Raw genomic sequence first — 26,982 nt, forward strand, 5'->3', positions numbered from 1 at the left:
CAAATCTTAAAACCAATCTGCTAGGTGAAAATAATGAACCCATTTTTGAGTGAAAGTAACTCGATCTGCTTAAAATCCACAGCAAAACAATCCAGCATTTTTAGTATGGAACCAGGGTTTTAATATTCTAGTCACTTCTGTTGGAATTTTGGTTCATCAACAGCAATTTAGCTTTCTCAAGTTGTTTCTGAGGGAAATCCAATTTCTAGTTTAAAATAACATAGCATCAAATAGCTTGCACTAACAGTTTTTAGGACTAGTGGTGTTTAGGTCCTTGTTTTAAATCCTATTTTATGACTCCACGGGACCCTTTCCTGTCAGTCATGCAAAAGAAAAAAAAAAGACAGAAAAGAGGCCGAGAGTATCTCAGCATTGCACCGTGTTTGCACTCAGCCATTTGGAAACACAATTATTCGCCTTCCCCTCAGCTGTGAAATTGCTGTCGAACATGATGCAGTCGTAACCACTGATGAGATGCGCGATGGCGTCCTCTGCCAATACAAAATACAAAATTGTGTCCTTTTGTTTAGCCTGTGATTCACTGTTAGGTTACTGTTTTTAAATTGTGCAAGGATAGCAGATTAGTGTTTAAATGATGTGAGTAAAAACTGCACATTTCTGTATTTGGAAGTCTGATTCAGTTTTTTCCCGTCATCGCCTGCATAAAAGCAAGGTTTTAATTCACTGACAAGGCCACAAATTTGTCACTTGTTTTTATCCACCACCAAATTGCCTTCAAGTGAGATATTTTTTCCCAAATGTCCCTGTTTTATTTGGCAGTGGCAGTTCTTGTACTTCAATATATTTTCCACAGCATTTCTCCTGATTAGAGTCGAGGACATTTTAACGACGACCGACTAGTGACAAGTCACAAGCGTACCCCAATTCTCAGCCAATGTCGACTGGGAAGGGCTCCAGCTGAACTGTGACCCTAATAAAGTCCAATCACAATAGAAAAACAATTGATGGCTCTGCGACATTTTTTGTCAAGTATTCACTCCAAAGGCCTAGGCAACCACCAAGTAGCTGTTTTACGAGACACATGCAGCCTAGAAAGAACAACACAGTAGTTCAATCATTTTGTGTTACATCTGAGTTATAATGCGCCTCCTGTGCACTCTGGGGCATATACGCCTGTGTGCTTAACTTAACTCAGCTTTATTTAGAAAGCACTTTAAAAACACAGCTGCATACAAAGTGCTGTATAAAGTGGAGAGTCAAACTTATCAAAACAAAGATGAAAACCATAAATTGATGATAAAAAAAAAGTGAACACAAGAAAACACGAAAGCAAGACAGTCGCATGCGGAGTCAAGCATTTAGTGCAGTAGTTCTTAACCTGGGTTTGATCGAATCCTAGGGGTTCGGTGAGTCGGTCTAAGGGGTTTGGCAGAGATCTTGAATTTGAAAAAAAAACATTTTATTTTTCACTAGAGGGGTTCGGTGAATGCACATATGGAATTGGTGGGGTTCGATACCTCTAACAAGGTTAACAACCACTGATTTAGTGGGAGGTTGTTTTAAAGAGAGGGGCTGGTGTCGGAAAAGGCTTAGTATAGTAGCATGCCCCTTCTACTAAGTATCCTGCTCGATGAGCCGCACATACGTCCTGCCTAGAACTTCAGAATCCAATTAAAGTGTGGCTTGTTTTCAAATGGATTGTCATGTCTCGTGGAAACTTCCTGATCTGGAAATTAGGGCCACCTTTAGACTTTATGGAATTTATTTGGTGGTTGCACACAAATTTACGCACGGTGTATGTGTCACAACTCTAGATGGGAAAATCACAGCACCTTCAAAGTGTGCAAGCAAGGTATGTGATAAAAAAAAAAAAGACAAGCGTGAATGGGAGAACATGGCACTAGGAGCAGTGGATGTGGGGGCTTGTCTGCCTTTTTAAATGACTTTTTTCAGTTGCAGTTCTGTTGTTCTCACCTGCCTAAGCTTAATAAGAATCCTTGACAAAACTGGCAAACGGGCTATCTGGATTTTATTACCAAAGGTTTTATTAGAAAACATTTTCAACTTAAATCCAAAATCAAAGGTTTGTTTAAACAAAGAGCTCACACCAAGCCCCTGTTTTGCTTGACAAGCTTGAATAGATAATAAAACAAAATAATTCTCCGTTCAGTTCAGTGGGAATTCTGAACGTCAAAACAACACTAGAGTATTGAGTGGTATTGTTTTACTCCAAGACTCCCTCAGTAGATTTGATTGCCATAATCAGGCTTTTGTTGTTGTTTTTAATATTGCTCACTCTCTAACAGTATGAACATTTTGGCCTAGCTGAATATGAGAAAAACCTTTTGACTGTAGCAATGCTACAAACAATAGGAAATCCTATCAAAAGAAACACGTTACAGAAAATAGTATAAATGCCATTTGTCAAGGCTGCAATTGATCTCCATGCAACAAAACTGATTGTGTTTGATGCCTATGGAAAAAAAGTACATTAAAAGTTTTCTAAAAGGTCCATGATCCTCTTGCGTTCTGCCTCTTTGAACTCTTCACTCTTGCCATCTCCGATGCTCTCTGCATATTCTGCAAAAGAGACAGACAGATGAGAAAACATACTTTAATGACGTTGACATCCAGCGTAGCAGAAAGGATTGAAGAAACAATCGGTCGTCATTTTTGGATGACTTTATACCCAATGAAATTTTGCTTGAAATAAGTTCTCTTGGGGATGAAGAGTCATAATCTAGATGTAGTTTATTGCGTGTGACTGCTAAGCAAAAACAAAGTTACCACAGCTGCAGCCTCGGTGGGATACCCGATATTGTCGGAGGCTGGAATTACGTATCACACCCCAGGAAGGAGGGAAAAAAAGTGCAGCAAAAAGAATTAAGAGAACTTTACTTGTTTTACTTGAAGATTCAGCAGCATTTGCAAAACAAACAGCATGTTGTGATGACAATTTATGAGGATTTTATAAAGACTTATTTGAAGGCTTATCAGTCAGTGAATAAATGTATAAATACATTGACCAAATGATAGAATCGTTAAGCGGGTTGACAAAAGTGACATATCCACTAAATAGTAAGTATGCTGGTATGCCAGTATTCTGTCACCATGGCAACTTGGCACAGAGCAATACAGAAGTGTGCGGCACTTTTAAAAATGTCAGGAATTTGGGCTGATGTGTCCACACTAGAAAACTAAACAGGGGTGTTTTGTTGTGTCCTGCAAACTTCCAAAATCTGACACAAGTAATTATGAGGAAAGGTCAATCATACATATTGTTAACTTTGATGTGCGAACTGAAGTTGACCAACTCTAAAATGTCACATAAAACAGGAAGGACACTTTGACACATGTTGCCAGCTCATTTTGGGGCTATATTTAGGAAACCATCTGGTGGGCTTTTATTATTTCCAAAATCTTCAGAATCTTGGCAAACAGCATTACTGTTGTCATGCCAACGCTAAGTGGTCTCTGGCCACTTGGTAAATTCAAGATGGCAACCTGTTCTGTTTTTGCAACAAGACCCTCACAAGCACGTTCAAATTGTCCTTCACACAGTGTACAACAAAGTTATGCGTGAGTGCACATTTGACTCTTCTATAATGAGGGCTATGGGTAAGAAATTTTTATATCTGAGTAGCAGTTAAGAATATTCAAAGGTTGACTGCACCTAAAGGTATTGTCAATGTGGCAGTTTGACCCCGGAATGGATCCATTTCCATTATTCCCTGAGGGGGAAAAAAAATCCAAATCGATCAACCTGTGTCTCAATTGATTGCGGTTGACCTTGTCCCTTCAGCAGGGTTTGGTCCCATTTGTGCGCTCGAAATCTGTTTTATTCATGCCGAGCCTCTGACATCAATCCCTTACAAAATCCTTTATGCAATACAAATGTTCCTGCATGCTTATTTCAACCACACCCGGAGCCTTCTCAAATAGAAAAGCTCTCCTGCCGCTTATTTAGTGAACTAAAACCATTAAGGTTAAAAAAAAAAAGTTTCACACCAACATTCACAAAGTGCCTAATCTGCAGTTTTCCACAGACTGAGTGGGGAAAAAATAATGAATGTCCTAACCTAACATATTGTTCCTGACAGGCTTGATAATGTAAACGGAATGAAATGTGACAACAATGAAGGACTTGTGTATGCACATACATGTGCGCACGCACGCACACACTGGCTTGATGCAAAAACGCAATCAAGAGGCAAATGCAACACATTTCCGCACACAATGACAATTGGAGCATCGCCACGTTGCTGGCACCAGCACGTGTGACGGATGGCTCTATCTCGCCTGCTACACGCTCCAGGGCCAGAGGGGGTGTGAGTGGAGCCTCTTCAGCTTTATCACACAATGATATAGGAACGACAGATGACACGCTAAAAAAAACAAACATCGCTGCTGGCTCCAGGCCCGTTTCTCTTTTACACACACCAATCCAATGAATGGTGACGAAAGAAAAGTCACAATTTTGGCTGAGACTTTTTTTTTTTTTAAACAAAGCTTGTCTTGTTCTGAGTCGTATCCCTATGACCTAACATATTTTATGGAGCGTTTTTACGCAGGAGAGTGACTGACCACCGTCATTAGCTAATGCGTAAAAGGAGGAGTGAGTATCTTGAGGTTGTCGCGTGGATCTGCAGGGTTCACATAACTCTCGTAAACAAGGATCAATGGTTAAGAAGTCTATTAGTGCTTATTTTCTCCTCCACAAAATTTGTGTGCCAGAGTCAATAAAAGAATAAAATATAGTTTGATGACATGAACATCATGTCATTTGTTCACATGACGATTGAAATTAGCAATTGCACAATGGCAAATGTGTGCACAATTCATGACTCACCTCTCATGATGTGGCGCACGACTTTGACAGAGCCTCCTCTTAAGTTGAGAATTTGATGAACTCGCTGCTGCAGCTATATATTCAGACAGATGGACAGACAGACAGACCATGATGTATACAATTTCTGAAATACAACTGAACGTGAGGATTACAAGTTAAAAGGGATCACTGAAATTTACATAAGAAGAAACTTGAGAAACTTTGGATCAATTCAAACTTTGGGGTGATATAATGAATGGAAAATTGACTTCAATTTTCTGGAGTGTTTGCCAACCCACCAAGTGTCAAATTACTGAATCAAGTAAATCTTTTGTGAGCTGCAGATATCATAAAATGTCTGTGAGCCAGAAAATTCTGATAATTGGGACCTGCCAAAAGTTGTCAATGTGGGCAGGGAGCGTCGTAGTGTCTAGTGATCTGACAGATCAGAAGTTCTCAAATTCTTGGGTTCAGGCAACCATTTTCCAAGTACCACTTCTAAACGGAAATTATCTTGGGTGCTTGCAATTGCCATAAGATTTTTTTTCAACAGAACCTAAATATCAATGTACTCTCAATTAAGGTGGTTTGGCTTTAGCACAAGTTTAAGTTATTTTAAAAATCACTCATTATCAGAAGCTGGATACAGGGCACGATTCAAGGGATTCATGAGTAAAATGATGCAGAGATGACAAATTTACGTTATGTCACATTCATCTCAGGTTTTTCAAAGAGCCCAAAAAGATGGGTGTGACTGGTTTCGTATGCTAGTTTGATTGGCATGCCAGTCCCAATTTGTCGGTATGTACTTTTTACAAAAGTGACAATTCATTTCTAATTTCATTCTTCGAGTGTTTAAAATGCAAAGTGAAACTACCACAACCAAGCCTTTCTGATGATGATGATATTCGTACCTGTGATAGTCCCGAGTTGCTGATCTCCACCATTATATAGCATATGGACTGAAGAACAAACAGTCCAGCATCCAGTCGACGGAGGTAAAATTCGTCATCCATGTTGTCATCAAGGATTTCGCCACGGCGAACCATATCCTAAAAGCACACACATGCAAACCAACACACCCATGCCCACAACACACACCCACACCCCACAACCCCCCACCACCCACACACACACGCACGCACGCACGCACGCACGCACATGTCAATTACTCAACAATGGAATAATTTACATTTCATTACACAACTTCTAGCAAGGCCAAATATAAGAAGCATCACATACACCTTCGTAGAGCGCCATCTGCTAATTACATTGGCTAAGGTTTTGTTCTGACCATTTGTACATGCTATTCTCAACAAATCTGTGAAATCCTTCCATAGTGCACTGGGAATGTGCAAATCCTCCTTTCAAATTAAATCTAAAAATCCCTACACTAGATGAACAGTTTATTTATTCTCATTGCCGACCACTGACAAACCAGTAGGCCCGAATACACCCAGGCATCCACAGGGAGCTCGACAAGGCAAACAAATTATAATTCGTTGGCTTCTATTGTTCTCTCAACACAAGAAACCACCTGGAAACAAAGAGAAACACCGAAAAAATGCTGTGTTTTAATTGAAGTGTTGTTTTGCAGTTCTTCTACAAATCCATTTTCATCACTGACCAGGCGCACTAATCAATTGATTTCACCGCTAAACGGCACACAGTCCGTACGAACTCTCGTATAGGCACACTTGCATAGTTATCCATCTTAACAACCCCGTCAGTATGCCAATAACATGGTGCTGCCAATACACACACAGGCAACATTAATCACCATTAGAGATTAAGCAGCAGATGTGGCGTGGAGAGGGGGAATTGGTGTGTGAGCCACTGGAGCGTCACACAAACAATCCATTTTACCTCTGTAAGTTGAGAAAGAGTGAAAATAAAAAGTGTCTTTTATAGTCTTGCCTAATGCAGACCTGAATTTTGGGCTGTTATTCGCATTAAAGATAAATGCTAAAGATGTATGGAAACAGTGGCTGGTGAGTGTGCACTGTGCACAGAGAGCCAAATCGTGATCTTTTATAGAGAATGACTTTCTCTGTGAAAACAGCTTAACAAGGCAAACACAGTAAATCAGGAAAAAGGGCAACTTTTCAAAGCTTTGCTGATGAAAACAAACAACTTCCAGTGAGGAGCTTAATGGCGCCGCATGTGACATTTGCATCGTCCGGATTTAATCGGCCTTGTCCTTAAAGATCGATGACAATGCAGAACCCAATTTTGGCTTTGGACTTCGGCTCATGAACACAACTCAATCAATTGGCGAAAGGCACACACCGGGATGAAAAACAACATGTTCGCTGTCAACGCCATATCCTGAAGGAGGACATCATCTTAACTCCAAACCCGTGCATGTTTATCATTCAAGCTTTTCTAACACTTTATAGCTGACGTAGCCTGCTCAAACATCATTTTCACAATTTGACTTTTTCTTGTTCTTTACAAATTACATGAACAATACTTAACTGTTTTTTATCCTTGGTTAATTATTGCACCCGCATAATGATGGGCATGTGGACAGGAAAATCTGTGCTGTCTCATCTTCTGTGGAACCCTGACACAAAATTTAATGTGATCCTGTCAGCAATGTGCAAAACCCCTTTTGGACTATGTGTGTGAGCCAAGCAATGTTCTTTATTAGACAGGGGGGGTGTTAGGTGATCTCATTAAAGACCCAGGTACGGAGTCTGATGAAAACATATTTGAGCTGCTGTGTTCATAGTAAATTCACATTAAAGGCGTAAGGTAATAAATATCAGAGCTGGAATTTATTCTCATGCATTTCGCACAGAACTCACCAAAGTGAGACATGTCTGAAGGGTGCTTGTGAATATTCTCATTCATTCGGGTCATTTCATTCTCTGGAATTGAATCGATCGTAGCTGGACTGTTGTGTCTTAGAAGTCTTTCCATTGCACCCGCCTTGTTGCATCAATTGATGAAGCCTTCCGAGGCGAAAAATCCAAGACAGTCCAGTTGTCATCGATTTAATGCCCTTGAGGTGTGCGTTGTTACGGCTTGCCCCATAAAAATATCTACATGCGTGGCAAAGTCAGCGTGACAGAAACAATTGCTTTCGGCATAAATGGACGTAGGCAGCAAGTCGCAGGGTATTAACTTTGCATTGTGTTTATGGCTGGCGGAGTTGAGCCTTTGAAACGCATCCCATAGTATGTCAGAAGACAGCAAAATCCGAGCGTTGATCCCAGAATTGATGCTCCATAAGTTATTTTTGGCCACAACTGCTCTATGTATCACTCCGAGGACTCCCAGGGTTTCGGGTAGAAGTTTCAGTTGACATAAATTTTTTCTACAAATGACGCCACCTCGAAGAGATAACTTCCTGCCCCCCAGCTTGCAGAAACTACAAGTACTTCAGTTCAAAGGCAATATAATGTGTAAGAAAAATGAGGAAGAAACAGAAAAGTAAGGACTGTTGAATGTAAATTAAAGGAAGAAGGAAGGTAGCTTTAAGATGATCATTTTGGAATAATACTGATGGGAAAAGGCAGAAAAATAAGCGGCTTATTGGGGGGTGGGGGGTAGAACTGTTGTCTGCAAGTGACATTTTCTCCCTGAGAAACCAGTGGACGTCCTGCTGCAAATAAATCCATTTTGTTTAGTGCTTAAAAACAGGCTTACAGGGGAAAGGTGCAACTCAGAGATAAAATAGAGCAGTGGAAGCTGAGGGGATGGCCATACTGTACATGAGATGGTGTCTAACACATTCTTGCAGTCATGGAAATATCAGCATTTTTCCTTTTGTTTTTTCTGTATCAGGCGACAGCCATTTTCCCACTTGCTGTCGACTGAAATAACATCACATTTGCTCAGGAAAGAACCAATCATGGCTCACCTGTTTGGCAAATTTAAGTTTTCAACCAACCACAAAAAGTTGAGTGAAGTTTTCCACTCTTTACGGAACTAGTCGTCGTACTTCATTTCCGTCAATGGGATTAATACAGTGACTTCTGTTTCACAATGGTTCTCAAAATCAGATATTTGAATGCACAACCTTCTTCCGATAAGAAATAACGAAATTCAGTTCTAGAAATAAACTATCGCCATCATAAAATTGCATAGACCATAATAGTTGCCACTCTCCAAGTCCTACCTACCATGTGTCATTCTGTAGTGGCGTCACAAAAGTCGTAACGTGGTGGCTGGGCAGTGACTGTATATGTACCTACATTAAAAAGCTCGCAATCAAATGGTGAACAAACAGACAAACATTTGAAACGATACAAACCAACATGAATGAAATCCTAACCTTCAAATCAAATCCTTGGCAGAGGTAATAATGATTCTCTCTCGTCAAAAGCTATTACAAAGGAAATTATGTTGACTGTAATATGACAGGAGTATATTTTTATACTTCTGCCAGTCTGTCTGATCAATGCTTGTTATATTTCTGAAATATAGTCAAAGGCCGAATGACATGTTTTTGATGTGTAAAATAAATTCAAGCTATGTCTCTGTCACAATTTTGGCTGGCTGCATATGTGCATGAGTCATTGAAGGAAAGAAGGTGACTGTATGTGTGTGGCTTCTAAGATAGTGGTGCACATGCAGCCAAGCTTTCTTATCACACACAAATCATCCTTTTGCCATTTACGGGAGAGGAAACAAGAGCATGACAGAGGCACACGGGGAGAGAAAAAAGTGAAAGAAAGAAGATAAAATGTCAACCTGTCTGGCCTTTCAAGGCAATCACAGTCTTACTGACAAATTAATCTTCTTGTCATCGTCACATGGTCTCCAACTCTTGAACATGAATTCTATCTTCACCTTCGTTCACTTACCTCCATTAAAATGCTTATTTCCTGCATTTATTCATTTATTTTTCATATCTACTCTCGTGTCTGCTCACAGAAGCTCCTGCATCCTATTTATTTTCTGTCAAGTTTTGACCACCTTATCTTACAAAACGTCTCCATCAGTCTGTCTATTCCACAGCTACTGCGGCACAATTGGAAAGAACTCAATAGGAGCCTCACAGAAGTGTGAAGTTTTTACTTCCTTTCCTACAATGTGTCATGTTGTCATCGCTCAGAATTGTCTGCTTTTTCCAAGTAGCTTAGGATGTGACACTGAAGAACGGCTTCAACAAATGATTCAGTTTTGACATCAACCATCTTGTGTTTTACAACTGAGACTGTGATTCGTATCGCCATCTTAACTGCAAATGTGTAAATCTTTTTCAGCAACCAAAAAGGTGCACGATGAGATGGTTGTAAAAGGGGAGAGTGAGGTATTGAGAGAAAGACGGAGAAAGGAGTGGATGGAAGGCAAAAGGCTTACATGTTTCTCCCCTTCGATCCTCTTGTCAGCCTGTTGAACGCCCTCCAGGTACTTAAAATGCAACTCCATCAGTCGATCAACCTGGCGAGAAAAAGAAATTGAGGTGGGGAGAAAGAAAACGAGTGCGGCAGCATACAAAAGCCAAAGAGGGGGTGCATGAGAGAAAGGATGTGAATGCAAAGAATAAGACAAAATAGAAGGAGAAAACACAGTAAGACATAAAACGGAAGCAAAGCAAATAAATATCTGAGAAAATGGTGTCTGCAATGCATATAGAAAGAATATTAAGTCTACACAAACGTGTTCAAATGCCAGGTTTTTGTGATCTTAAAAAATAAGACATAACATCAAGAGCTCAATTTTTAAAGAAATTTTATGCGATTGCACAAGTGTGCACACCCACATTACTGGCAATGCGGCTATGTTCACAATTAATAAAGAACATTCTTGTTTTTGCTTTCAATTACAGTAATTTCTCAATTTCTCAGTATATAAAATTGGGCCAAATTTCGAAAACAAACATATTAATATTCATCATTATCATTGCTTCTGCTCAAAACACATGAATTTCCCAATTACACAGAAATTAAATTAGTGCATCACAGTGAAAACTAAATTTGCTGACAGATACAGAAGCTAAGACGGTACAAAGGAGAAAAGAAATGCAAATAAGATCAAGAGTACTGACCTTCTCACAGTCATTCTCTGTAAACTTGTTTAGAAGTCTGCTTCTCTGTTGGGACTTGAGATTTCGCAGCATGGAGGCAATAATTGAACAGACGTGTTCTAAAAAATACACAAGGTAAAGGCAAATCAATTGTATTGTTAAAACTGTACATTGACTGGAACAGAAATATTGCATATCCACATTTGAATCAAGTTCACAATAAGTTGACAAGAAGTAAAGCAAATAGTTCAAGTCAATCACAGAATAGTGTAATAAAAAACAATTTAGAGAAAAAAAAAATTATCCATACTACCTCTCAAACGATAGGCGGATGTATTTACTTCAATATAAAGTGGATGTTAAAACAAATTAACCCACTCAAAACAGCTACTAAAATGGTTAAAATTCTGTAACCATATGGGTAAAAAGATAAACACGTTAATTTCAGAACTGTTTCCGACAAGCAAATGCTTGTATTGCTCCTAGCATTCGGTTAAGGAATGGAACAATTCTAACACCCCGAAAACAAAATAAATAAATGTACAATACAATATAATTAGAAATCATGCAAAACTTATATGGGGCGGTAAGCAGTAGTTCTGAATACATTTTAAAAAAGATGCACAATTCATTTTATGATGCGCATGGATTTCAATGGCTCTAATGGTAACAAGAAATGAATAGAATATATTTTACTGGACGACAAATACTGTTTCAGTGCAGTTCTCCTTTTGAAACCATTCGAATCCCTTCCGACTTACTAACAGGTTGTACAAGCAGCTGACAGTCATATTAGTTTTGTGATATCGAATAAACAATGTATTGTACACACGGGAGCACAAGAACATGGCACCGTAAAATCTCTAGAAATCTAGCGAGGGGGGAAAAATGTAATTGGACTTTTTCAACAAGAGGTCAATATTCTCACTCAACCAGGCTTTTCTGTTGCTAAGCAACAAGAGCAAAGGAATCAATCCCATTTCAGCTTTTAAAAGAGGTTGTTTTTTGCCAGTTGCCTTTGTGACCTGCAGCTTGCTTGCCCATGAGACTGAAGGGCAGGACGTACTGGTAGTCACCAGCACCAGTTCACAAACATGAGACATTCTGAGAGGGAATAACAAACAGAACTTGTTAATTGTGCGGGTACCATGACGGGTACCATGACACCACACACTACAAGCTCCGTTACAAATGAGGAAGAGAACAAAAAAAAATATCAAGCCATGTAGACTATGTATGTTCAAGCTTTAATTGAAAATAAACGTGCGAGTCTACTTCATTATTAGAGCATGAGATTACCAACATGAAATATGATCAGTTCCCATTGGAAAAAGGCAGCAACGTAATTAAATGCATCTTTACACAGGGATTTTCAGCAAATCCTTCTTTGTGTTCAATTAACTACTGTCATAGGATTAGGCAGCATCACGGCTTTGACAACACGGATAGCAATCAGACTTGTATCATTCAAAATGCGATCAAAGCAAAGAAACACTGACGAGAATGTTAAAAGGAAAGCCGACTTGACTGTAAGCTTTCAGATGAGATATGCGATAAAAGATTCATGATAGAGTACAGATGATGCCTTACGCTTGCATTTTGCACAGTCTAATATAATAATACTGGCTAATATCAAAGATGAGTGCTAAACTATTGGGATAAAAAATTCCTTTGTCAAGTATTGAGGAGGGCTCTGTTTTTGTAAATGTGACCTATTCCAACTCAACAGCTTCTTCCAGCCTGACTCGAGAGTTCCATTAGTAAGACCCGGACAATAAATTAGTTTTTTTTTCCCCCCTTGTAACATGAAGGTTGTTGCCAATTCAAGATGAAGATTGTTGCATTCATTATAGGAATGGGTGAGGATGGAGCCATTTGTTGCTCATAAAATTTGTGAGGAATGAGCAGATGAAAGAAACTTTTCAGTCCCCAAGCTATGACTCCTGAACCTATGCTTTGTTTAATTAGGTTCCTGTGCACACACACACAGACCATTAGTCATCTAAATATAACAAACCGGCTGCTCTAAATTTCTATCCTTTTCTCCTTTCACTGGTAATGAAACGAAATGCACACCAATTATATGCAACCTGGAAAAAAAATAGTAATTAGTAAATTCATAAAGACAGCTTCAATGTAATGTTCCAAAACCTCCCTCTTTTTTCACCATCCCAACACAATTACAATATCTATTAATTATGCCAGTCTGCGTGCTAATGCCTGTTCCTTCTCACTGTCAATTTCAGAAAGGATTTCATGGGGATCAATCTTGCACCAAGGTTTATGATAGAGAGAGCCAATGAATAAAAAAAAAAAAAAGAGGGTGGACATTTTAATTACTTTTGACTGAAGTGAATAATGAATTCATCTCTACCGTGTTGTAACTATGGATAAACTTTTGATTCACAACATTTTCAATTATGACTCAAAACAGTTAAGAGGGCTCAACATTATGCAATGTATGACAGCAATGTATTAATTTATTTAAATTTATTTATTACATATACATATGACTGACTAAAATTATCATTATGATGGACAGGTGATTTGTCCAGGGTGTGCCATATTTCAGCTGGGACAAGCCGTACGGACGACAATACAGAACACGCTTCATAGCTAAATGGAAAACCGATCTAGTTTTTACCAAAACCTGTTTTTAATTTGTAGTAGCATGGACGTGTTCTTCATGGGGGAACAGTGAAAAATCCGTCCATCCATTTTCTATACTGCATATCCTGTTCAGCGTCACAGCACGGGCAGAAGGGTATCCCAGGTGACATTGAATATACATTAAATATGAGACAAGATATCAACATCCCCGCTTTTAGTTCTGCTTATTTCCATCTGGGTATAAAACACAATTTAGAAGACAGCGTCATTTGTCTGACTCTAAAAGTGCAAAAAGTGCAGAAATAAGTTTATTTAACTGACGAGACAAAAATTTGAAAAGTTTGGCAAAAGATAGGATCTTCTCGTGGTCCCAAACATATAGGCTCATATGTGGAGGAAATGTGATGATTCAGCGTCTTCTGAGATGGCTCACTAATCTTCAATGAGTAACAAATGAATTCACAAGTCTATACAGAAACAATTTGTCAGCTAATATAAAAAAAGATACAAAACAAAACACACTGCCGAAGCAACAAAGAGCTCTCTTGGGAAGAAGTGGAAAGCATTAGATTGGAAAGGCCAATCACCAGACCCCAAACCCACATTATCTAAAAATGGTTTGTGATGGTGATTGTAACATTATTATATTGAATCGACATGCACCAAAAATTGACTGTATTTTGCAATCATATATTATGCATTATTGCCACAACAGCAATGATTTCCCAGGGTGTAAACACATTATTGCTTGCAGTATACTGTAGTGTAGTTTACAACTAACATTTTCAAAAGAACATGGGATTTACAAACAAATTGCTTTGGAGATTTTAATCTCAGAAATAAAACAAGTTATTAGTTGGTAATCGGTAGGGCTGTTCTTTCCAAATTGGAACAAAGCTGCAACTTCTGAGGCAAAACTCCCTTGGGGGGGCACTGGAGGGGAGATGAAGCAACTCAAGAAAGATGAAGTACAATAACTATTCTCAAACCTGCAACGCTTACTTGAGGAGTAAAGGCAAAATCTGGTAAGAAGTAAGCGAAGAACAGCCTCCTTGGAAGTCACCTTATTAACGAGCAGATATTTCAAAAGATATGTCCAGTTGTTTTAGTTCTGAGGCAAGGCTTAATTTACCACAATTGGAAAACATTTGGACGAGGTACATTTTCAACAAGTTATCATTGGAGATTTTGTAGCCCTTTGCTCAATTTGCCAAGAAACAAAGGCCACTAAACTGCAAGTTTGTGACTGACCTTCATGCTCTTTCTCAGAAACACCGGCGCTCCTCATCTTCTTCGGAGTTTTCATGAAAAGTGGAAAGATGGTTCGCAGACCGAGGATATCCACAAACTTATGGCAGTTATCTGCTCCCTCTGGTCCAATCATCCCATGATCCAGAACCTTGAGAGAGCTGGTCCGGGACATTTTCTTTTCCCTACATTAAACAGAAAAAGCAAGCGATAATCAACAACACTATTGCCATCAAATATAAGAGCAAAATGTTGACTTCTTAAAATATAGTATAATTTATGGTATAAATATGCTTCAGTTAATTGTGAATGGAAAAGTATCAAATAGTTCCCCAAATAAATCAAACACAAACATGTAGTAATTTACTGTATATGATCATAATAGCAGCAAGATACGAATGTTTCTATTTTCAGTACACGTCTCCTCCTGGGAAACGCAGCCGTTTGTCTTCCTGCGTTGCCACAAATGACAGATGACAGTATTTATCTTGGAGTAGGGGGCATATTTCAGGCAGTTGAGTATGGTTCTCCAGACAGAAACATTAGGTATGATGGACGGTTGGCGAGGCCAGGGGTGGAGCAATATAAAGCATACTTTCCCATGGGGAAGTAGACTATTCACTTGCTTGACACTCGACTTAAAACCTCCGGGTGTCAACAACAATATAGTTTTGACCCCACAAATTGACTGTCACTACCCAACACTCAACAGTATAGATGAGTTGGGGTTAAAGGTCAAATTAACCCATTCATCATAAGTTCAGCGGAAATGAAGACTGGCATTTTTGCAAAGACCTCTTAGTCAAACATTTGGTCTCACCGAAGCATGAGATTCATGAGCTGAAGACCCTCCCCTTTGAGGAAGCGCTCCCGATTGGCTGGCAACATTAGGCAGGAACACAGTGCATCAAAGAGATTCTCCATCATCTCCTGCTCTTCAGCTGTTGATGGGTTGTGACGTTTAAACACCTAAAAGGAAGTTCACATAAAGATCAATGGACATTATCAATCCACTGCATTAAATATGTACGATTTCTATGGTCTTCCCACGAGTCTTATTTTGCTCCCTATCACATAGTACCCACTCAAAAAGGCTCCAGCAAAGGAGAACAATGCTTATCTCTTTTTACTTCAGCATGAGGTTGTTAGTCAATGTAGAAAACAAATTTTACTCAAGGTGGGGCTGAGACTTGTTGTGTATTCAAATGACTTGGCAAAGACAAATGGAGCAAATGAGAAACCTGCTCTGCTTTGTATCGGCCATATGGGTTGCGTGCTAACAACACACACAAATCACCGAACCTCTTGCAAATGAATGTTGGACAAATGCTGGAATATTCCTTCTCACGATTATCCAAAAAATGGTGAACCTCACCCTGTCCTTGCTTGTGAACAACTGAGCCTGTCAGTAATGCGCCTTTATTGCTAATCAGGACACTTGCCTATTTGCAATTTACAAGTTCACCAGTGGAATGTTCCAAATAGGTCTTTTTGTGCATTCATTAATGTTACCGATCTTTTGTAACTCCATGTCATAGCTTTTTCAGGAAGTGTTACAGACTTTAAATTCAAAATGAGAGAACAAAAACACCCTAAAATTTATCAGTTTGCACATTAGATATCTAGACTTTTTAGTGTATTAAAATCAAATGTAGAATGAAAAGAATTAGCAAATTAAAAACTTCACTGGGGTTTGGGCCAACGGAAAAGCATCACTAGTAAATCGAGCCAAGTAAGTATTGTTCTGTGGAAATTAACGCGGCATTACAAATTAGTGATACTGATAGGAGACTATCAGATTATTGTGATTGTGGGGACAATTCTGTCAAAGGAAAGACTGATGTTTTCATTTTCAAACAATAACAGGGATAATGCGCAGGTATTGAGATTATGAATACACAGGAAAAGCAATTATCTCGAAAAGAGTTTTACAGATAGTTGCTGCAGTAACACATCAATGCCGTCCAGTTCCCCCAAGAGCTCTCTCGTGTCTGTGGAAGACAAAATGAAAAACTGAGTTAGAGAAGCAAGAGAAAATGTGCTAGTTTTCAAATGATGGCCAATAATTGAGACTGACAAGTCATTTTCCTTCTTCCTCAAACTAATAAGCGAAGAACCAAAGGAGGACGACAACACTCATGGTGAAATTTGGCATGACTGAAGAGTCTTGTACTGCTAATGAAAACCTTCATTTGCCTGATACCTGAGACTTCACAAGTTAGAGGGAGTAATATAAAATGGAAAACGAAGCAGACAACGAGTGAGAGACAATTAATGAAGAAATTAAATGAGATTGGAGATTAATAGAAGAGTGGTGAAGCAAATACAATCAAGACGTGATGGGACAAAATGATAAAGAGTGAAAAAATGAGGGTGGAATTTTGAAAAGGGCATCTATAGTGAGACTTTGTCAGGAGCGGTAATTAAGAAGAGACGAGGAGCTGTGGAACTCATTTGTAAGCCACGGTCTGCGTGACTCACAATAACACACTTACTGTCATTGTTTTGCAACAAGATGGCCAGAATTTCACTGCAGTACAGCTTGTTAGCATCAAAAGGCATCTTTGCCTAATGGAGAACAGTGAGAAAACGTCAATTAATTCTTAATTCAATTCAATTCGTCAATTCACCTTATACAGCTTTTAATTTCAGAACTTTTGTGAATTCAAAGAAACCAAAGAAAAATGTACTATTGTTTAATTCATTCATAGTTAAATGAATTGATACTGATGTTAATTACCACGTGTTGAACTAAAAAGTCACTCTGGAGTATAAGTCGCACTAGTCAAAGAATGTATCATAAAGAACAAAAAAAACATATTTAAGTCGGTCCACAGTGTAGGACGCATGCTTAAGAAGCATGTTGATGCCACATGCTAAAGAAGGTGTCCCTTATGCATTATTAGATGGAAATATCGATTCTAATCAATTCTAACAATATTATTTTATTATCTTTATCTCGAACAATGGAAAAATGAAATGAAATGAAAAAAAGCGACTCATAACGTGTGGAGGAACAAAAGGAAGCCACATCTTATCTTATACTGCCTCCTCCTTACAATCCAAAGTATTACCTCCTGTACAACAATTTGTGGTTGGATTTGAAAGCAGTAGTCCTCCTTCTTACCTTAATTCTCTTGAGCAGCCATTGCATGAGTCCCTGTTGAGCTGCTTCTGTGCACAGACCTGGTCTAAACTCAGCCATATTTTCTATAATGGCTGAGGGACAAAAACAAAATGCACATCTCAAACTGCTGTTGTCACAATGAATCTGAATCATTCACCTACTGCTAGATGTCAAATAACTGCACAAATGTAAAGCGCTGGATACCGGTACGGATCCCATGGAGCATACTGTATCGAGATCAGTCAAGACTTTTTGTCTACCTCAGAAAAAATGTCACAGATGAGCTGCACAGTGCACACAATGTGATATGCAGCTGAATCTCTTCCCGGGCCTGTCTGGAGGTATCACACTCACAATATGAAGACAATCTGTGTCAAAGAAACATATCCCTCCTATATATATCTAAGATCTGTCTCGGGCTGTCAAAAAATGACTGTAGCAGTCAGTGGCAAGTCAGTGGCAACAAGTGTCAGTGGCAGTTTTAGGCTGACGCATTTCCGACTGCACATGCCTCAAATTCAATAGAAGCCCACAGACGAGTTTTAAAGGGAGACTAATGAAGGAATACATTGTGTGTGTCGATATGCAAAGGTTTGTCTGGGTTTGGTCCCTGTTCCCTCTTAGACTATGATTAGAAAGAAGCTGCTGCCACATGATATCTTCATCAGAGCGAACTGCTGCAGAAGGGGACAGACAGTGAGCGATAATGTGGAATTGTGATGAGGGAAGGGAATACAAATGAATGAAAGTAGGAGAGGAAGGGAGGCGTATTGAGGCAGAGGTAGAACAGAAGGGAGGGTGGAAAGATGATGGGTGGAACCCTGGGGCACAAGCAGACCACAAATATGGTGAATGAAGAAATAAAAGCAAAATAAACAAACGGTCGCGAAAATTAGGGAGGCGTGAAAAGAGATGGGACAAAGGGAAAATACAAAGGAGCAGAGGGGACTGCTGGTGACTGAGCCAGGGAAAGCAAGGGGGGGGGGGGGGGGGGGCAGAGGACTTTATCAAGGATTCAAACGAAGCAGACAGACAGCCTCCTGGAGGACAGCAGGCTCAGAGCAGAGAGCAGACAAAAGGCTTATTGAAGCCGGGAGAGCTCCCTCCATAACGCATGCGTGCAAACAGAGGCACACACTTGAATAGACTATACACTGGCGCTGCTCCCCCGACACGCATCTGGAGCCAAACACGCGCACACGCACTCACACACACCTCAACAGCTCTCCTGTGACTCGGCCTCAATCTGGAGGCAAAGAAAAGAATCATCTCAGTGGAGTCATTGGAAGCAAAAAAAGAGCTGAGAGGCAGAAAAGTTTTGAGTCACGTCAGGCTAAATGCAGACAAGGACCTGGCCAAGTATGTGAGGGCCCACACTCACACCTTCAGATCACAAGGTCTCATTATGGATTTCGCATCCAGTTAAATATTTTTTTTTTTTACATCAATCTTTTATACTGCTTTGGGGTAGCTTCTCAAGCAAATAAGTGCATTTTTAGCACATGAATGAAAACATTATCCAACATTATAATGTGCACAAAATTGAACAATTCTTTGAAATTAGGTTTTCTACTACATATTGTTCCTCGCTCTTAGTTGTGTTTTATTGTAATAGATATTCAAACACACTTAGATGTTTTCTCATTTGATTAGGTTTTGTAAATAGCGCCATTCAGAGGAAACAAAAATACTGTTCAATATATCAAAATTTTCAAGGAATTTTACACTGTTTTGACATGTATTGTAATGTCGAATGTTTACATCCATGCTCCTCTAGCAGTGCTGAAAATGTGCTTTTTTTGCCACCCCAAAACAGTATAAAAGAGGGAAAATAGAGAGAACCACTGTTCTAATGGAATGAGCTAATGAGGATTGTGATGAGAGGCAAAACATTTGGAAGAACCAGAATATAGAGCAAAGGTTACGGATTCCAGTGTCACATCAATTACTATCCAAAATGAGGTGGTCTCAGCATGGGCATAATCGCTGATAAGAATGCAATTGGATCTCAATCTCAATCTTTACGCCATTGAGGCACTTTCTCAACCTGGCATCAGTTGAAGAAAATTGACACCACTTGATATGACACCTGGCATTCAAGTATTGTCATTATTGCATTGATTGTCTGCCATTAAACATTGATTCGTATCTAAAACAGATCAACTATTTTTCTTTGTAGGACTAAAATTGATTTGAAATCCGAAGAATCAAAAGGTTGTGTAGCATTTGATGGAGGTCCCGACGAATCCATTGTGAGTGTAGCATGTGAGGAGAATTTCCTTCCATTTTTGAAAAGTAATGAAAGAAAGGCCGAGTTTCTTAGAAAGAACACTTAGTTAGTCCTTACCCAGTGTGTTGAAGACACCATCAGCTTCTTCTTTAACCTGCTCATCCAGTCGCTCCATATTCTGCACCAGTAACGCCACCACTTGGCCCTCCAACTACATACAGAAAATTGAGCTTCGGTCAAAAATGTGAAGAGTCATTACCATTTTCACTTTGCTCTGCAATGGTTGAAAAGTATTTTTGTGGGACTTTTTTTTTTACCCTGAAAATAATCAGATACAGTACTGAGAACATGAACAGGATGGTAAAAATGCACCAAACAAGATGTTACTTAAATCAAACATTGCAGAGGAATATAGATCTAGCCAAATGAAAAGGAAGTTGCATATATTTTTCACGTACATATGTGGCAGAAGATAATGGAGGTCGGAAATTGTGGAATGACGCAAGTGTTGACAGTCAAGATTGGAAGCTGATAATAAAACAAAGCTTACAGGGTGCCGTCCGGCCGAATCAAAGTGCTATTGCACACAGAAAAGGAGACGGACGGTCCACACTGATTTATGAGCCACTGGGGACGGTCAGGGATCTTTTTGATTCATCTTATCAAGGGTACCACCTGGCCTTCCAGCAACAAGGACAGAGGGACTAGGAGGCATTACAGCAAGTGAAGAGACAAATGGGTCCAACCAAACCTTGCTGTCCTGAAAGAGTCTTGCCTGAAGGATGTTGTAAAGAGGAGCTAGGTTTCTATCGCTCCATTGCACAGTAAATGGACTGCATTTTTATGTCATAGTTATTCCCTGTGGAGTGGTGAAAAGCAACCGGCATTATTGTCTTAAACAATCACATCAAGCCAACAAGCCGATCCATAACAAATAGCAGTTTGGGAGCCTGTCACCGCTGCTATTTTTGGATGATGTAGTCTTGTCGGCCTCATCAGACGAGGGAAACTGACAGGGAAGAGAGGATTCGTTTGTAGTATCTCCAAATCTGAGGTCATGGTTCTCCATTCTCTTTGTCCATCAGTCAAGAGGCAGCAGTGTGTCGTGCAAAAATTACTATTACAACTCATATAAACGACACCAAAGCATTAAGCCATGTACCAGAAACCCGCTCCTTGGTGGTGTAAGGCATAAAAGCAAAAGGCAGAAATTACTTTTATTTCTATAACTCCCCAGTAAGGTATTTCGGTCATGTCCAAGCACACGGAGTTATTGGGGCAAAGTTAGGACAGTCATGCGGCACGGCAGAACGAGCTCTCACAGCCAGCCTGGGAACACATCAGTGTCCTCACAGGCAAACTGAAGGCAGCAGCACAAGACAGGTAAATTGGGGAATTCCTGCTTGAAATGCTGTCCAGACCTGGCTAAGGAAGGTAAATGAGGAAGTCTTTTGTTGCCCATTATTCATTTGTTTGGTTTTTTTTTTTCTTTTCAATTTTGGTTCCCAGAATTAACAAGCCAATGAGCAAAATGCATATATCAAATACAAAATATGGGCAATTGTGCCTTTTTTTCCTGTGGTGTTATTTTAACCAGGGCCTTTTTTGAGTTGGTCATTCCAGTAATAAATGTGTGCGCACGGGAAACACACAGATAATAAGCCTTTACCGATTTGCATATCTTTTCAAAAAGGCCAACAAAATGTGGACAACTGTTATTGTTCCCCTGCTAAGACACTCCAGCATGTTATTTCATAATCGTGCCAGAATGACAATTTTTTTGGTTTGCTGCTTGCCAAGCAGCAAAGGACGCCACTATGCTTTTTTCTTCAATCTCGTTCAATAACAAGAAAACATCTCAAAGGATTTTGGCTCAACAGCCAGAAAGAAAATCATGAGGATTATGTCCTCCAAATCCTTCGATGACCAACTGACTGAAACAACATCTGTGCCTTGTTCTATATGCCGGAGAGCGGAAGTACCGAGTGACTCGGAAAGGGTTGCTTCAGTCGCCGTACTCACTCACCAGAGCATCGATAAGGACCTCGGCACCCTCCTCGCTCTCGTTGAGTGTGTCGCTGTCCGTCAGCTCTTGGATGAGGTCCACCACTGCTATTGCAACATGTAGGTCGTGCTAAGGACAACAGGGCTAGAATCTGTAAGTTTGTGTTGCCATGTTACATTTCCAATTGAGTCAAAACACTAACATTAGAAAAATCTCGTGGCACACTAGCAAACAAAAAATGTCACTTTATTCACTGAGAACTGCTGAAGTACCGAGAAAGTTGGGCCTGTTTAGTTGAAGACAAAGCTCACAGAAAGCTATGACTATTATGAATGGGGAGAGGATACAGATTTTATTGTGCCCTCTTGTATTTACTGAAACAGCATTTCATCTATGCAGGAGGCAGTGATGAACAAAAATCTTGGTAATTAACTGGTAACTTTGGGGGAAAAAAAGTTCTGTGAAACTGGATAATTCCCCATGTTATCAATGAGGATCCCCTGTTTGGAAATCGCTTCACTACCGGGTATAATCTGGGCTATAATATTCTGTGATGTATTAAAAATCATATCATAGTCAGGTCCAATTAAGTTCACTCTAAGACATTTTAGGTCAGTAAAAGCATTGATGTACGATTGCTGTGGGACTCAATTCCCAGTGTTGCTCATTGTCATTTAATTTCTCTTGGGATTTACTGGCAATGACCAATAAGTAACAAACTAATTGGATAGTGTATCACAGAAAGGATATCGGTGTTTTCGTGACTGAGAAGGCTCATTAGAGAGTGAACAGAGTTGAGCTCCACCAGCAGGTGATAGAGATCGGGCATGGTAGCAATCACATGCATTTCCTGTATAATGTCGTTCAGATCCAGTTCTGACTCCATGAACCTGGACGGAGGCACAAAACAAGAGGTTAAAATAAAGAGGTTTTGTGAAACAAAGTTGGCTGAAAGGAGGTTGTTGGTGGTCTTACTTTTCTGGATTGTCGGGGAACTTAATCCTGAGTTCCTGATTTTTGTAGGACCGTTTCTCAAAGGTCAGGATCATTTTTTTCACTGAGCTCTCATCCACCGGTTCTGCCTTTTTGATACAAGAGGGAAATAGCAGGAGGGGAAAGATGAAAAGGAAACAAGTAGAAGCCTTTTGTCAAGGCGACACATGGCTGCCTGCAGCACAAAGACACTCTAATTATATGAGAGGAGTCAGAGTTTTTGCACTCACTGGGGTATTTTGCTGGGGGAAAAAAAATGAAAAGTGTCTAGCTCTCTCCCTGATGGCTTTTAAAAATATGGCATGGTGGGCACATAACAACGTGAGTAAAGTTAGTATGTTATAAAGAACAGAGTGTGGTGTAACTTTTCTCTCACTGTCAATTATCATTAGAATGCAGCTAGACCTCCAAATTGGAATGCCCCAAAGCTTGTACAATTGGAGAAAACAGAAAAAATGTCTCAAAAGTCACTTTTGTAGATTTACAAACACTAAGTATTGGTTATTCCCTAATTCAAGTCCATGCGTCACAAAGGTATTCACCCCTTGCTATTTAACCATTTTGTTACTTTCCAAACTCAAATTTAAACAATATATTGGTATGAATTAGTAAAGTGCCATAACATATAATATCTTTTTTTTCCTGTGATAAAAATTAGATGTCGCAGAATTGACACTGTAGGGACATGACTGTCATCATGCTTTGGATAAAAGAGGTCTGATATACAATCATTTGCAAATTATACAGGAAAACAGTTACAAATAAGGTGGAAACACAACATACGTGTTTCACCACTTAAAGTTTTAACAGCTTTGTGCTGTTTGGATTGAAAGTGCACTAATCCCAGAGAACTCATGCACTGCTTACAATATAAAAAAGGCATAAAGAAGTGATTACCGTAATTTCCGGACTATAAGTCGCGGTTTTTTTCATAGTTTGGGTGGGGGGGGCGACTTATACTCAGGAGCAACTTATATATGTTTTTTTCCACAAATTTTTACTTGATCATTAAGACATCACGTACTTACAAGTATAGTTGACCACTTCCCATGTTATTTTTAGTATAGTTGATCACTTCACATGCTTTTATATCTTTATCTTGAACATATTCAAAACATAAAAAATAGAGAAAACATCAAATAAAGCAATTAACACTTTAAAGCACCATCTCCAAGTCCACTGTCTGCTGTATGTACACTTGCTCCATTTTTGCTCCTCTTATATTTATTATTATTATTTATTATTATTTGTTTATTTATCATTTATTCAACACTCTTATTTATTCATTGTTTGTGCCTTCTTGTTTTTTTTTGTGTTGCTTGTATGCATATGTGTACTATCTCACCGAGGGATAGTGGGAACGTAATTTCAATCTCTTTGTGTGTCTTGGTATATGAAAAAAAAAAAAATCGACAATAAAGCAGACTTTGACTTTGATAAAACAACCAAATAAACAAAACAAAAAACTACATCTGAAAAAAATTATATTTACAGACGAAAATGGATGAGGGAGCTCTAAATTTCACCGTTGGCCGTGACTCATCAACTGGGTGGGCTTAAGAAAAATGGCACCAAAAAGAAACTCATATTTTGCAGGTTACAAACTTCAAGTTGTAAAATATGCACCTGAAAACAGTAATCGAGCAGCAGAAAGAAAGTTTGGAGAACCGTGATGTACCAATGGATTACTATTTCAAGTGACGTCAGTGGCACGGCGCGGCGCGGCGCGGCGGTTGTTTACATAAAGGACCCACGTAAGGACTACCGGCATCATTAGCGGTGATCATTTCTAAGTGACACGGAGGACAACGAGTTTGAAGGAATTAAGGATTTGGAGTGACATAGAAGGTTTGAAAAACTATTATGTCTTTTACGCACGCCCGGTCCTACTCTACTGAGTCGGGGGCCGGCGCTCGGCCGAGTGGCTGTCCGCGAACAGTGCATGGGGCTCGGACATGGCCATTACGCACGCCCGGTCCTATGCCATGGAGCTCTCGTGTCTGGAAGTCCACGCCGCCACACGCTTGGAAGTTTGTTTTGTTTGATAAAGAGCCGTTTACCAAACCCACGTCTATCCTTGTACTTTGTTAACGCTACAATATAGTTATATACTAGATCTGTGGAATAAAGACGAGGCTGACGTCAGGGCGCAGGCGCGGCGATGTTGACAAAGGACGAGGATTTTGTCTGATAAAGAGCCGTTTACCAAACCCACGTCTATCCTTGTACTTTGTTAACGCTACAATATAGTTATATACTAGATCTGTGGAATAAAGACGAGGCTGACGTCAGGGCGCACGCGCGGCGATGTTGACAAAGGACGAGGAATTTGATCGATGGATTTAATGGATTTAAAGTGCACGGATGGTTTGATAATATTATTGCTTATATTATAGTTATTTGAAATGTAGTTTATTGTTATATGAGCCTGTGGAATATTTTGAAGTGCAAGCGCCCTCAGCCGCGCGCACCCATTGTTGACAAAGAACGATCGATGGATTTAATGAATTGGAGTGACACCGATGATTTTATAAACGTGTTATTCATGTAATCGTTTTCTTTAATCACTCTATATGTTACGTCAGGCCCGTTTTCAGCTCTTTGTTTGTGTTTGTCACGTTAGCATACCTATCGTTTAGCCTGTTGTTGCTATCGTTTAGCCTGTTGTTGCTCGTTCATGACTGTTTTTGGTGTGGGATTTTGTCGAATAAATTGCCCCCCAAAATGCGACTTATACTCCGGAGCGACTTATATATGTTTTTTTTCACTTTTTGGGGCATTTTATGGCTGGTGCGATTTATACTCCGGAGCGACTTATAGTCCGGAAAATACGGTATTATAAAATAAATAACCATTTGTATAAAGTTTGTTTGGTCTGAAAGGAATTTACCTAAATAGTGTTTCAATGAACTTAAACTGGCTTTTGTACAAAAAAGATATCATTTGAATAATCTTGATTTCAATTATTACCAAAATAATCGTGATTCATATTTTTACTCCCAATAATCAAGCAGCCCTAACATCATTCATGATACAGTCTTGTGACTTTGCGAAAAAACAAATCCATAGACATCTTTCGCTGATTTCTAAAAAGTACAACCACAAGAGTATTTGACTTCTATACTTCTACAGTGTATATATAAATGCATCTACCTCTGGATCATCTTCATCCTGGTCCATCAGTTTCTCCAAGATCTTCTTGCGATCCACTGTCGAGTCATCACTGTCTTTCATGTCAGCTCCTCCCTCAGTTCCTGCTCCTGTCCCATCTCTGTGTCTGACACTGGACAGCTTCTGATGCTTTGCGCTTCTCAGATCCTCCTCTCCTGCATCATCCTCTCTGGAGCGTGTTGCTCCTCTATCAGGCTGCGAGGTAAGAGATGCAATAAACAATACTTCCCCCAAACACGGTTATGGTCCGCCAAACGAGAGGAGTTGCACAATTACTACCACACTGCAATGATCGGGGTCTCGTCTTGAAAATTATTAATGGTAAAAAAATATATGTATATGCATTTCTGATATGTGAACTTAAACTGGACACTGTGTCTTCTGCCACAGGACCAGCATTCATCTAATTTGAGCTAGCAGGTTACGAACATTAATCCCTGATAAACACACGAGACAGATACAGTAATGCAATCTCGCCACGTAATGCGCTAGACAACTCTTTTGAAACACTTTACAAACAACTAACAAACGAAAGCAGACGCGCAAACATAAAACACACGGCGAGATACAACAGCTAACAGTGGCACACGCAACCCAATGGATTCTCAATGGAAATATTAGCAACATAAAGTTGATCAAAGAGTGATGAGTGAGGGGGGGAGCCTAATCCACACCTGATAATTCAAGAGTTCTCCGACATCCATATCTCCTGGTTTGAAAACTTCAACGAGACACTATTGTAAATTTTCAGAATAAAAATACGCCTGTATGAGCGGCTACTGGCTCGATGTACATGTATGCCGTAAAACAGTTGAGAGGTACTGTTGCC

At 39.6% G+C, this 26,982-nt stretch overlaps 1 protein-coding gene across 1 annotated transcript; it reads right to left on the bottom strand.

Moving 5' to 3' along the window:
* Positions 1 to 1,984: 1,984 nt before the first annotated feature.
* Positions 1,985 to 26,982, bottom strand: ctnnbl1 (catenin, beta like 1). The gene is made up of 16 exons (XM_088368879.1): positions 26,828 to 26,982; positions 26,136 to 26,348; positions 22,965 to 23,071; positions 22,738 to 22,879; positions 22,011 to 22,106; positions 20,102 to 20,195; positions 17,755 to 17,846; positions 17,123 to 17,195; positions 16,560 to 16,618; positions 15,448 to 15,596; positions 14,631 to 14,812; positions 10,791 to 10,888; positions 10,103 to 10,183; positions 5,704 to 5,841; positions 4,811 to 4,883; positions 1,985 to 2,541 (listed from the first exon to the last, which is right to left on the bottom strand). Exons 1-16 carry the CDS (start codon positions 26,855 to 26,857, stop codon positions 2,453 to 2,455), a joined length of 1,716 nt encoding a protein of 571 aa, XP_088225005.1. The 5' UTR covers positions 26,858 to 26,982; the 3' UTR covers positions 1,985 to 2,452.

The sequence above is a fragment of the Syngnathus floridae genome, chromosome 2 (genome assembly GCF_059516105.1).
Source record: "Syngnathus floridae isolate MCC-2025c chromosome 2, RoL_Sflo_1.0, whole genome shotgun sequence".
Taxonomy (NCBI): Eukaryota; Metazoa; Chordata; class Actinopteri; order Syngnathiformes; family Syngnathidae; genus Syngnathus; species Syngnathus floridae.